Here is a 14,056-nt window from a genome sequence, read left to right on the forward strand (position 1 = left end):
TGAATGGGATATTGTTTTCCTTTAATTGAATTGATCTGTCAGAGTTAACAAAGCCTGCTTTTTTAATTATTAAGCCCCACCCACCCAAAATAAACAATACTGATCTACAATCCGGACTCTACGAGATCCTTCTGTGCAGAGTAGCACCCAGGAAGTCAATAAAGAGGCAATTTTTCATAACAGTTCTTTCCTTTATAGACAGAAATAAATCCATGCAATATTCATCTCTAGCTGTTGTGATTCTGGGTACAGATTTGGCACCGACTTTTAAGACGAGGTCAGAGAGTCCTGAGGCGGCGTCTCAGGCTTTCTGACCACCGTGAAATGATCCTGTTGATGATAATTCAAGTATCAGGAGGGAGGATAATTTTTTTTTCATTTTATTTATTTTTCACCAACAAAAATGCAAAAAGCCCGAACCGACAAAGGGGATCATATCATGTAAACGACCCTTTTTTTTCTTTAAAAAATACTCGGATAGTAACAATAATTGCATGATTTATAAATGTTTTTTTCTAAGTATCATACAAGCTGAGTAGCACGACACGTCATGGAGCCGTCAGTGCTGTGCAACAAATATTCAATAGTACTACTGATAATAACAATATTAAGAACGATCATAACAAGTCATCGTAGAAATCGGCAAATGCTATCAACTACCATGTAAAGGAAAGTGTGCTTTTTCTTCCAAAAATGAAATGGAGAGGGGGAGAAAGGCTGCAGGAGCTGGGTGTGAGGATCACTCCGCTCTGACAGGAAATTGGCACTGAAACATACTGTACACTCTAAAAGACTGAGAGTCCCTCGGAAACAGAGGAGGCCATCAAAGAGGAGCGGGGAAACATGCAGGCCTTCCAGTAATGTCAAAGGCCTCGCCATTCACTCCAGGACAGGCAAAAAAAATAAAAATAAAAATCAGGAAACATGCCCAGGAAACCAAGACATCCAGCAGGATCACCTGAAGGGGAGGCTGGGGAGTCAACTCCAGGAGGATGTGGCAGATTCATCTATTGTTTTAGGGCTTGCTCAAAACTTTATCACTGCACCCTAAATAAAGCCACATGCACTCCCTCCTTTTTTCCTTCGGAGTAAAATTATTTACTTTGCAAGATGAAGTTTCTTTGTTCCAGCTGGATGCTGCACTGCAGCACTGAAACAAGCAGCTTCAGTGTTGGTGACTCTGCAAGTCCAATTTCAGAGCTACTTTCTGCACCGGAGAACATAAAAAAAAGAAAAAAATCTTGCTTCCTACCGTTTTAGGTTTCATACAAAAACTCATGCTTGTTGTGATAAAGAAAAATAACTAATACTGGGCACAAATGTCAGTTTCCTGAGGCGATAAGATCTAGCACAACAAAAGAAAAAAAAAACATCTCTCATCTCATTAAGCACTGAGCAAGGCTGTTCTCTAATAACAAAGCAATAACAAACCTATTTAACAAGACATGGTACGCTCACTGGGTTGCCAGTTTGGTTCCTGACTCCCCCAAATCCTTCAGCCACCAGGACAGAGCTGACCAACAACAGAGTGTCCACCAGGCAAACCTCTCCTCAATGCCCATGGCCAGAAGCTTCAGTTGTGGAGAAGACAGAGAAGCCAGGCAACGCCTGCACCCAAGGAACTCTGCCGGCAGCTCATCAGAGGATGGTGCAGAAGAACTTCTTCTCCCGGAACGGGTTCTCGGAGGCGGGGACAGGCACGATGAGCGGGTCCTCACGTATGTGAGCGTCGCAGTACGCCATCAGGTCTGCAGCGGCTTTGGACACCTGTTTGAGACACCAGAAGGTCAATAACTTTATCAAATATTAACATGTTAAACTCACTTGTTGTGTATTTTCATTTTTAAGGTCTGATTTACCATGAAGTTGTCAGTTTTGGCAAAACTGATATTGAATGATTTTTTGATTAAAAAGATTGAATTGGTTTAAGAAAACAAAAAAGATATGAGTTTTACCATAAAAAAATTTAGTTTTGGACACTAATAAATACATTTATTTCTCATCTATAATGACTTGAATAAAAACATCAACAATATTTAAATAGTTAGGCAAGAACAAATTCATTTTATGAAATAAACTCGATTAAATAGTAAATATTTTTCTCAATTTAAATTGTTGCAAATGTACTTATTTATTTAGGAGTAATCAACTAAAATTGATTGTATTCTATCATTTACTGATATTATCAAGGAGATCTTTTAAAATACTGATATCTACAAATGACTTTTTAGAGTGTTGTAAGAATATCACATAGATCACATTCAATGAAAATATTTTTCACATGAAAAACTCTTTAAATGCTGAAGATTTCTGCTCTGATGTTGTCATCTAAAACATATTTAATGTTTGATTTTGTTAAATATTATTGTAAAAAAAAAACATGGTGGTCTGTTTGGATTTGGATTTCAAATGTTCTGGCAGAACCACTAGTAAAGTTCTTCCACCATTAGTGAACCATAACTTTGATCTATTTGAACCCTGATCATTTTATCCACACCTATAAAGACTTTTTTTAGTTTTTTCCTAAATAAATGAGCTAGAGGAAAATTAGATTATTGAATTTCAGTAATTAATATTGCATCTTATATTCATATTTTTTAAAGAGCTGCAGTACCACTTTTGTATTACATAAAAAAACAAGAAATGTATTTGATAAAGATCCCATTCAGATTTAAATTAATGTTTTTTGTTTATTTTTTGCTCCTATATGTCAGATTTTCACTTTTTTTATAGAAAAAAATCTCAGTAAATCACAGAAATTCCTATAAAACATAAATAATACCGAGCAGTCGAGGACATCTTGCAGCTCTTCATCTTTTCATACCAGGAGTCTACAACCTTTAACGCTAAAAGAGACATTTAGTACAGTTTCTGGTCCAGCAAGAGCCGCAAAATCCCACTTTGTTTAGAAACTTGAATTTGTTTTTGTGACCATTCATTTATAAAATCTAGTTTTAAATATTTACAGTAACTAAATTATAATAGTGCTATATTTTTCTATATAACAAATTGATCTTATTTTACTCTTGACAGCAGCACTTACAAGATCCTTTCAAAATAAAATACATTGTGTCTAATAGTAAGATTCTCTGCTGCAGCAGAACTAAAAATGAAAGAAAGTCCAACATGACATTTTCTATCATTGTGACTTTGGTCATCTGTTTTCTTCTTTTATTATTGAATGTAAACAACATTGGTGTAAATTCCAATTTTTAATAAACATTTATGCACATAATTGCATTGAAACTCCTTAAGAACTTTCCCTCCGAACAGCAAATAGATCAGTAGATTAAAGCTTTCATCATCAGTTTGCTCAGCGATTTGACATCTGAACATAAATGACAAAACTTAATAAACAAAAACACTATAGTTCAAACTATTATTATTTTTCTTCCAAGCCAAAGAGCCACAAAGGTTGGAGAAAATGTGTCTCTGGATCCTCAGGTTACAGACCCCTGGTATCAACTACATTTATAGATCCCTTGTTTTTATTATCTCATTATGTTGTTAGATGTTTATTGAGTAAGCCAAAACAAGGAAGCATCTGAAAGAAGAGTAAACAAAATCCTGAAGAATCCCAACAAAAATGATGACTTTATGATTGGGGAGTTTATTGTGAAGTGGCGTTTCATTGGAAGACACTATCAATGTTACAGTAAAAGAAGACTGTATGTGAAGGTCGGCGTGGATGGGGGGGTGAGTGGGAGGTTATGAGGAGGGAGGGGCAGCAAATGGCGAGCAGAGGAGCAGCTGTGGCTGAACAACGGCGAGGGCTCTGGGATCTGCATGGAGGAGCGAGCCATCTGATCTCCTGCCTGCCACTTCACCCACTGCTGCTCTCACAGGAGAATACCACGCCGCTACGACACGGGGCTTTAAATAAACACAGCGCCACGGCACGTGAGAAGGTCTGGATGTTCTCAACCACAAAGCGTTCTGTTGTTTCTATAAAACATTTGTATTTCCATATCAAAATCCAACATCCTTTTCCTAAAATCTCCAAAATTATTCAATTAGAACAAAAATTAAGTGATTCTATGATATTTTACACACATTTTCCAAATGTTTTTTTTTTTTATCTTTAGCTCAAAATAATCAAAAACCCTGTACTTTATAGTTATTAATTTCTGTAATATGACTTAAAACATGTCTAGACTATGAATTAAATAAAGAAAAGTCTTTAAAAGTTAAAGACCCTCTTCAATAACATTTCTATTTTGCTGTTTTTAATGTGTTCTTGTGGTATTTTTCTGATGATGGAGGAAATAAAAAAGAAAATTAAGAACCAAATTGCATTTCTGAGAATTTACTAAGTATTTCTTTATACAGTGAGGGGAAGGGGGGTGGGGTTGCTCTACAACAGCAGTCCCCTTCACAACTTAGAGGTGAATTTCTAATCAACTTCTGCTGCTCTGCAGAAATTATGTCAAAGAAAACAACATAGATTTTTAGAATGGCATAATTGTAGTAAAAAAAAAAAAACTGGGAATGCTTTGGAAATAAATCAAAAGATATTTTGTAATGGGACAAAAAAAAATTGGTATATTTAAGTATTTGTGGGATAAATTATAATAAAAAATAAAAGGTTAAAAATATATCTGTGAACAAATGGGACACAGATTTTACAACCTTTAAGCAACTGACTGAAAACATGAAATTTTCACTGACAGAAATTCAAATAAAAACAAGATGTTGAGGAAAAGACTGTGATAAAATATCCTAATGGATAAAAATTTCTTATTTTAAACAATTTCAAGAAAATGAAAGAAGACAAAAACTTTTCAGCTGGAATAAAGCCTATTTAAAGTTTAAATGTTGAACATTTTCAGCCAAATTCCTCATTTAAAGTACGATTTAATTGTTTTGTGCTACATTAAAGGTTGGTGGAGTTGAAACCTGAATGAATCATGCATTTTCTGACATTTTGAAAAATCACAGAAATCCCATTTTACGAGTTTTATACTCTAAGCTGCACAAAGTGGGAATTTTTCCAGAAAATCCATCACTGTTAAAGTCAACAAAGTGGAGCAGAAGCCCCACAGGCCAAAGCGAGGAACTGCAGTGTCTCATCAGGCTGATTGTAATTACTCTGCAGCCCCGTGATGGAGGGAGAGTCCTAATTAGCACAGATCACATTCCTTTGGCTGATTGAGCAATTAATGACAGAGTGGTGATCCCTCAATCAGCTGCTCAGAGACGGCCGCCGTCACCGGGACGCTCCCCATCATCAGATCCCATAATTAAATTTAAGGGATCAGCAAACCAGGCTGACGGGGCGGTCCCTCTGCGTCGTCCTCTGTCTCTGTTCCTACCATTTCTTCAACGAAGACTTCAATCATCTGAGGAGTTACGTCTCTACGACAAACAAATCAACTGATGTGATTCTACACCCAGACTGCTGCTGAGGTTCAGTTAGCTTTGCTTTAAAGAGAAAGCCTGAGATTGGACCTACAGCTCACATTAAAGACTAAAGACATCAAAAATGAGAAGTATCACGCTTTACAAAAGTTTTTCAGGCTCCAAAATTCAAGTCAACAACAAAATCACTAATATATAAGAAATAAGTTCAGGTTTTCCACAAAATGTGGGACAGAAATACTAAAAATCAGAGCACAAAGAAGCAAAACAGACCTGAAAATACATTTATAAAGAGAGGTCATGAAATTCTGATACATCAAACTGATTCAACTCATCGTAACTGCATACTAACGAGGGCATACTAACGAGGGTCTCAATATTGGTGATTTAAGGAGGATTCATAAAATTCACTAATCAATCCTTGTATTTATTTCTGCAGTGGAGAAATCCCAGTAGGGTTGTAGTTTTCTTTAAGCATAGAAATGATCTACCTTTGTTAAAACTATTTAAAAAAAAGTTATAGAACTAGAAAAAAACTGTCAATAAATTAAATAAAATAAATTATTTTGTTACTTATTGAATCTAAATCAATTTTGAATATTGTGAGTGACATTATACCCCAAATTTAAAAATTGTTTCTCTGTTAACGTGTTTTCCAGAGCGAAAAAAATATGTTTTTCCTTTATTTTTTAACATAATTTTTAGAGCATGAATTTGTTATTTCAGCAATTAAAAATTCCAAAGAAATTAATCTCTAAAGTTTTTTTTCACACTGAAACAATTGAAATATATAATAATTTAAAATTCTATTCTCTCAAAAAAGGGAATTTCTAACGCAAATATCACTCAGATATTTTTTGTCATCAGTTTTTTGTTGAAGTTGATATTAAAATAGTGAGAGCAAAGTGTGGAAAAGCATCATGAAGAACAAAATACTGAGTCTCACCAATTCCCCAAGTCTGGTTAAAATAAGAATAGAAGATAATTAACCGTATTTAAGGATAAAAAAGGTGGAACCTTCTCATCCTGTAAAGATGTGTCCAGAATTTCTTAAATTTCAGCTTTTACTGAACATTGGTAATAAGTGAATCTGAAGCACATCTTAATTTTAAGACACTAAAAAGTCATCCATATACTTTGAAAATCAAAATGTGTAAAAGAAATGACAACCGAGTAGATGTTTCTGTGGACAAACGACCACAACTACTTCATAAGAAAAAGGTTCTAGCCTTCAGCAAAACAGTTCTCAGTATCAAGAGACGAAGCTTTTCTACTAATATGACTTATTGAATAACTTAAATACTCTCTTCTATATAATAAACAGTTTTTGTAAAATTCAAGTCAGCAGAAGCTCAAATAAGACTACAAACTTTTGGTATAAAGTTTACAAAGCAGTTGATTGTATCAAAACATAAAGTAAAAACAAGAATAACTGGGGCTCGAACACTGAACCCTGAGGGACTCCACAAGTGATTAGCTGAGACAGAATCACCAAAGCTAACCTGCTACATTCTAGCACAATGCCGTCAGAAAAAATGACCACATAAAAAGATCCTTTTCTAAAGCAAAGTTGAAATCAAAAGTTAACAAATACATATTTTTTTTAACCAAGCAACCATTAAACGCTTTAGGAACTACAGCAGAACACTGTGTGCTTCCATAAGAGAGATGAAGACCATCAGCTTAGAGTTCTTAATTCCAGGCTTTAAGGCTAAAATCACACATATTATTGTTTAAAATCAATCAACTATTTCACTTTCTTTGACTAAATCACATAAAACTACAGATCTGAGCATCTAGGGCCTTAAAAAGTGGTTGGTTTCATTCTGCAGCAGGTCAGACACCAACTTTTCTCAAGTCCTCACACGATTCCACTCGAATAAATCCCTACATTTCCTGCTGAGCTTGTTGAAAACTAGAAGACATAAAACCTGTTTTTTTATGTTTTCCTTTTCAATCATGAATCTCAATTTTAGACAAACCTTTACTTAACCAGAAATGCTCCAAACCTCTAATTTTCACAAACAGGAAAGAGTCCTGGGATCATCTTAAAAACAGGGATGACGTCCAGACCGGGCCTGAATGCTGAACACTCAGCCTCGGGGCTGTGGTGCAGCGGCTCCCCGAGCACACGAGGAGCCTACCCAACCAAATCAGGACATGGACTTCACTTCTTCAAGAAAAGAGACGCTTTGGAGGCAGAAGACATCAGCTACTCAACAGAACCAAGTAAAGTGATCAAAAAACTGATTCCTGCTCCAGTCTGGTGGGGTTAACCGTTTTGGATCCACAGCATCACTTCCTGTCTATGGACGTCCCATGTGGAAGCGCTCAGACACATGTTGAGTTTTCTTATTTATGTATTAAATCAAACACAGATCCATCCTTCTGACTTAGAAAAACAAAACTGGGGAAGCATTTCAAGAATTGAAACCTATCCTCAAACAACCCATGTGAAGAACCCGTAGACCTATGTACACTAGAGCCATGATCTCTGCTTGCCTTAAGTGGAAATCAATTAACCAAAGTTTGTGACACCAGATAGTACTTTAATTCTGATGTCACTCTGGACTATAAAGACCTACTCTAATGAAAATATTGTTTTTAGCATGTTCTTTTCCTAACGATGGAGGGCATATAAAGAAAATAAACTCAAAATTGCATTTCTAAGTATTACTTTTTTAAAAATCATTGAGGCAAAAAAGTTCAAATTGAAAAACATGGTATTTGTGATGCAGAAAACAGTCGGGGGCGGGCCTCATGCTACATGCTCCGCTCCATTCTGATACATCCACAAACAGATCCTTCATTTTCTTCATCTAAGCTGGAATCTGGATCAAAACTGGACAACTGGACAGCTCAAATAAAGATCGCCATTTTTGTTACACCAGTAATGTTTGGTTGAGAGTGGCTGTAATCTAGTGGGAGAGCGTGTAAACAGAGAGCTCTCAGCAAAGGAAAATGGGTGGATCTCTTTTCTTTAGCTTCTTTTTCAGAGGCTTCTAGACTCTGATGTCACTGTTTGGTGACAAATAAGCTCTGATGTTTTCAGTCCAACATTTCTACGCAGATGACTCTCAACTGTTCCTATTTTTTTCCTTCCAGATGACACATTTCTGCAGGTTTCACAAACATCTGCTTGGAAATTAAATCATCTCCAACTCAATCTCTGAAGACCAACAGTCCTCTTGGAGTTTCCATGCAGCACAGCCACACAATGAAGCTCATCATCAGTTAAACTTTACAGAAATCATCTCAGCTTTCTTGAATGCTTGTTCGTCCTCTACCACACCAGTAGGATCAGATCTGAACTCACTATCCTGTCAAAACAGTTCTCTGTGCCTCACCAAAATATTTATGATCCTAGACTTCAACCTGCTAACCTCGCTATGCTAATGAAGGATAGCTGGTGGTTTCTGAACCCAAGCAGCAAAAATATTTCAAGCTAAGTTCTTCAGATGTGACTCAAGAACACAGAGCAAGAAAATTGTCTATAAAAATGCTAAAAAATGAACTTTTTCAATCTTCTTTGCAATTTTTTATTTTAACAGCTCGGCATTGTTTGAAAAGCAGAGAAGAGGCCAGACAACCAACCAAAGAGGAGACACCAAACAAGGATTTACTAACACTAGTATTCAACAGATCGAATGCAGATCATTGAAACGGCTAAAATAAATCACGAATTCTGTCAGTTTTAGATGTTTTTTCCCCTCTGATGTCGCTCTCCTTGGCCAATCAGTGGGTGGGAGACCGTTGACATCACATTTAAGCAACAGTGCTTTTAAAACGTCGCTTAAACCACTGGAGTGTGACGTCACTCATAGAAAATGGTGTACTTCCAGCTCCAGCTACTGGAATTCAGTTGCTACTTTTTGGCGACATGGACGCCGCCATGTTGGAGCCAGGCGTCATCAGTAAGCAGTGATTGGTCCAAGTCAGTGTGGGTCAACGTTTCTATGGCAAACACTCTGGCCAATCAGGGATGAGCTTGTTGAAAGTGGGCTACACGAAATCTGTCAAACGTTTGTAGACGCAGGGGCCAACAGGCTCCACCTACTTTTATTGAGTTATCTGATTGGCCAGTTTATAACTTGAATAACAGAAAAAATAGCATGAAAAAGAAGAGCAAGAATTCTGACAAATAGAATGACTGAGTAATAGCTGTTTATTTCTTTGTAGAAGTCTACGGGATTTTTGGCTTCCTGGAACCAGGGGGTACTTCCTGTTTGGAACTCCAGTTCTCTTATAGAACCAATGTCCTAAGCAGGAACAGACTAATGTACCAGGTACAATACTGAGTGGAAAAGCTGAAAAAAGAGAGGTGTTTAGCAGAGAAGCAAATGTGTGTGAAAGTATCCAGCCTGATGATTCGGCTTTGAATGCCTTCTATCATCTGATCAGTGTTGATGTCTCAGAATGATCAATAATTATCATCACCTTGTTGGTACCAGACGCCAACATTTCCATGGAACAGAACTGGTGATGGAGGACTTAACTGGTTTTTGGACACGAATCCATCCTTTCTTTCACAAAAGACAAATGTTTCATGGTTTGAAGGAGGCGGATGTGCTGTACCTTTATCCTGTCCATGCAGGCCTCCATCTTCAGCTGCTCCACAGCTTTCCTGGCTTGGGAGATGCTCGCTGTGCTGTTGTTGGCGATGCCGTCCTTCATGGTGCTCCTGCGATGTCAAACAGCAGGGTCGATCAACATCACACTAAAACCTGAAAAGTTGTGTCCCACCTCAGGTAATGCCGCCCCCCCTTCCCTCCACACAGAGCACAGCAATCTCTGCCACAACCTCTTTTATTTATAGAGCCCATTTTGTCTGGAGAAGCGGGTTTCCAGCGCCCACGCTCCATTTTATCTGAAGAAAAGAGCTTAAGAGCTTTGAAGGCAGCAGCTGGACAGCAGTTTGACATTTTTCTCTCATGCATGACTGTTCTCCTCTCCCTCCCCTTCAGTGATCCGGGGCAGGAGCTGACTGGGGGGAGGCAAACAGGACTCAGGTGCATTTCCAAAGTCCACGGAGGTTCAGATCTATGGATGCTCAAGCCTTAAATGCTGCCTCAGATCTTGGAGGTTCCTTCCTGCAGAGCAGCTCCTGGACCCCCCGCTCTTCTTTTAGGCCCCGTGACCCCCTCAGTCCTGATCTGCCCCACTTTGGCAGCAGGCAGAGGGGCCACCTGACCGCAGATGTATTGTGTAACATCTCAGAGGTGGGCTGCTGCTGCTGCATCCTCTACAAACGAGGGTTTGTTCCCGTTTCATGCCATCAAATCGAGTAAAAAAAGAAAAAAAAAAACACGTCTGAATCTTTGGAGCAAATGCTCGCAGGATTTTTCTGCTGGGTTTGAATCACACCCTCGCGGGAAGCCATCAGGCCTCTCTCCACGCAGGTTTGCGTTCGATCCTGAGGGGCGCGCGGCTTCTTTATGTGGCTCCGCGCGCCTCCATATCCAAAAGCTAATTGTTGATCTGTCATTAAAAATAAAAAAAAACCCGGGAGGCTGCGGCCCTGATCACACCACACAACCCCCCACCCCCATCACCGGGAAACGGACATTTCGCTTTGGTCTCGCCGACACATCTGCAGATTTCTCGGGTGGCAGCGCGTGAACGCGCGGGGCTGGAGCCGCCGACCTACCTGGAATGTGCCAAAGGTTTTCCAATTTGGAGAATTCCGGATTGACTCCACCCAACGAACACACACACACACACGCACGCACGCACGCGCGCACGACGAGAGGATCTGTCAAAAGATGAATTGATGGGAGGAAATCCCAGCCTCGCTCCTGCGCCGGACTCAACCCGCGGAGGTAAATCCTGCCTGGCGGTTTTTTTTCTCCTTTTTCTCCCCTCGCCTCAGCGGTTCGCTGTGCGTGAGTCGTGCGTGATCCGTGTGGGAAGCGGAGATGCAGGCGGCGAGGTGAGCGCCACGGCTGGACCTGGAGAGATGTTACGCATGCAGCAGGGGGGGAAATCTCTGTGTGACGACGAGATGCAGGCTGTGGAGCAGAGATCACTCGATCATTGGGAGCTCCGCTGTACGAGCCGGCCGCAAACGCACCACCTCCTATTCATCCAATTAATCTGACACTTAAACCCACCAGAAAAAACACTCCACAACAAGGTTTAGTAATATTTCTTCAAATATTTATATCTATATATTTATATATTTATAATATCACATGGTTTTGTGCATAAACACACACAAATATATACAACAACAAAACCAAGACAACCTCCTGCCCACATGCCGAGCTACAAAAACTGGTCTGGAGAAGTCCGGAAACACAAGCAGGTCTTAAATTATGCATAGCTTAAGGTATAAACAGAAATGATAAAAAACTTTGATCACATTTCCTGAAAGAAAACATGGATGGATGGAGTGATGAGCAGGAGGTTGGAGTTGCATACAGAAACATGGAGTCAACACAGAAACGTCACATTTTCTTTAGATCAGAAAGGGACAACACAAACTTTTTGAGAGGAATGCAAACGTAAGAAGAAAAGTTCCCTTTCTTATGAACAAACTGAAGGTACGGACCATCGTTCACTACAGACAGAAAGAAGACGGAAGCTGGTTTACCCTTAAGATGGAGGAACAATGCTTTGATTTGATTCTAGAAAACTTGAATTAAGACTAGAATTATGGCTGTTTTGGATTTTTAAAAAGTGCAGTTTGATGAACAAAAACAGCCAAAGAGGAAGTGCTGCGGGTTTCTCGGATGAGTGGACCCTCATGTAGTGTTAAAGATCTGCCAGTTAAAAGTTCAGTAAAACTGTAACGCGGGGGGGAAGTGGAGCTTCTGGATGCAGGTCGTGACGGGAAATGTCACATTCTTACAGCCGGAGGGGGGGTGCATGCAGAAGCAGGACGGAACCACAGGGTCCGATTCATGGCGCCTCTCCCCCCGCAGTCCCTCCTGCGAGCTCAGACACAAAGTGAAGCCGCGGCACAAATGTTCGGAGCAGACAGCCCAGCGGAGGGGCGTCCCACTCCCACAGAGCGGGGCGCCCCCTCCCCTCAGAAGGAGCGCGGGGGCTCTGTAGGAGCGGTGACAGACCCGGGTCTCCACACGCTTCGGATCAGGAGTTAGCAGCTTCCCAGGAAACCAACAAAAAGACGACAAAGACGTTTAGTGTAAAGTGTCGGCTGCAGCTTCATCCAAACTTTTCTGTTTATAAATATAGATCTATGTACACATAATACTATTTCCATCATCACTGTTGATGCTGGGGAGGGTGGGCGGAGCTTGCTCAGCTGGGGATGGCATTAGTAAGAGTCAGGGGAAGTTCAGGGAGGCAGCGTCCTCCTCCCTGTCAGTGCAGACGGTAGAGATGGGGATGAGGAGCAGCAGGAGGAGGAGGAGGAGATCAGCCTGCAGCGTAGCTGCTCAGGAAGGAGTAGAACATGGGCAGCTTCATGCGCTGCTGGTCCCGTCGACACCACGCCATCACCGTGCCCTCGCTGTTGGCCGTGTAGAGGTGGTGGCCGTCGCACGAGTACGTCAGGCTGAGAGGAGACAAATCGTTGTGAGGAAGTCAAACGGTACAGAAAAAAAACGTAAAGAGCGGATGAATACCTGATGATGGGTTTACTGGACTTTGCAAAGGTGATCTCTCGGACTGGTTTCAGGTCCCAGGTACTCCACAGTCTAAAAGAAGAAAGACTTGTTGATTTAAAGAGTAGAAGGATCATATTTTCAGAGAATACGTGGTTTTCTTTTTTTGTATGGTTTGGCCAGAAGTGCAGCTTATATTTATAAATTAAATAATGGCTCCAGTATTTGTTATACTGACTATTTTTTCAAACAATAACCACTAGAGGGCTCTGTAGGTGCATATTTGCTCCTGATAGTACCGCAGAAGAAGAAGCACCATCCAAGAGCATCCATCCATCCATTTTCTTGACCGCTTCATCCCCTTCGGGGTCGCGGGGTGCCGGAGCCTATCCCGGCTACTGAAGGGCGAAGGCGGGGTACACCCTGGACAGGTCGCCAGTCTGTCGCAGGGCCTCAATCACACACACATTCACTCTCACATTCATACCTAGGGGCAATTTAGAGTCACCAATTAACCTATGAAGCATGTTTTTGGACGGTGGGAGGAAGCCGGAGTCCCCGGTGAAAACCCACGCATGCACGGGGAGAACATGCAAACTCCACACAGAAAGGTCCCAGCTGGGATTCGAACCGGGGCCTTCTCGCTGTGAGGCGAGAGCGCTAACCACTTGCGCCACCGTGCAGCCCCCATCCAAGAGCAAACATGGAGAATCTGATTATTTAAGAGTACCTGGATGCAGACAAGATGGCACCTGACATCATCAGCTGGAAGCAGAAATAAAACAACTTAAACCCTAACTGTCACCCTAATTAAAAAGTGTTCCAAATTGTAGAAAATCTTTAAATAAAACGGGGGAAAAAAACGTAACTTTTAGGGCTGCTAGTTTGTTTCTGAGAGATATGGAGGTCCTTCCGGTTCTGGATGGTGATGTCTGCAGCCAGGTCTTTGATTGGTCTCCTCCTTTATGATAATTTTCTTATTTGCTTCGAGACAATAATATTCTTGTTTCTAATTGCTCTTCCATGACAAAGGTGGACAAGACTTCATGTCTGTCATTGGACACCAGTAAAGATCAACAATCATTGAAAAAAAAAGTTTAGCGCACTGTCTTGTGAGGTCCAGGTGAGCC

The 14,056-nt window shown here is 40.4% G+C and overlaps 2 protein-coding genes across 9 annotated transcripts in view; both read right to left on the reverse strand.

The window, feature by feature from the left end:
- Positions 1-11,394, reverse strand: LOC112161467 (guanine nucleotide-binding protein G(I)/G(S)/G(O) subunit gamma-4). Of its 2 annotated transcripts, none has more exons than XM_024296576.2 (3): positions 11,006-11,394; positions 9,934-10,039; positions 1-1,767 (listed from the first exon to the last, which is right to left on the reverse strand). In XM_024296576.2, exons 2-3 carry the CDS (start codon positions 10,030-10,032, stop codon positions 1,639-1,641), a joined length of 228 nt encoding a protein of 75 aa, XP_024152344.1. In that variant the 5' UTR covers positions 10,033-10,039; positions 11,006-11,394; the 3' UTR covers positions 1-1,638. The 2 variants fall into 2 exon arrangements, with proteins under 2 accessions (XP_024152344.1, XP_024152343.1); XM_024296575.1 differs by lacking the exon at positions 11,006-11,394 and adding an exon at positions 10,923-10,995.
- A 98-nt stretch (positions 11,395-11,492) lies between these two features.
- lyst (lysosomal trafficking regulator) overlaps positions 11,493-14,056 on the reverse strand; it is a 57,286-nt gene continuing 54,722 nt past the window's right edge. For all 7 annotated transcript variants that reach the window (XM_036215666.1, XM_036215667.1, XM_036215668.1 and 4 more), the window contains 2 exons: positions 12,948-13,019; positions 11,493-12,877 (listed from right to left, as the gene is read on the reverse strand). In XM_036215666.1, coding sequence (XP_036071559.1) covers positions 12,739-12,877; positions 12,948-13,019 — 211 coding nt within the window. In that variant the 3' untranslated portion in view covers positions 11,493-12,738. The remainder of the gene's footprint in view (positions 12,878-12,947; positions 13,020-14,056) is intronic.

Source organism: Oryzias melastigma, linkage group LG15 (genome assembly GCF_002922805.2).
Source record: "Oryzias melastigma strain HK-1 linkage group LG15, ASM292280v2, whole genome shotgun sequence".
Classification (NCBI taxonomy): Eukaryota; Metazoa; Chordata; class Actinopteri; order Beloniformes; family Adrianichthyidae; genus Oryzias; species Oryzias melastigma.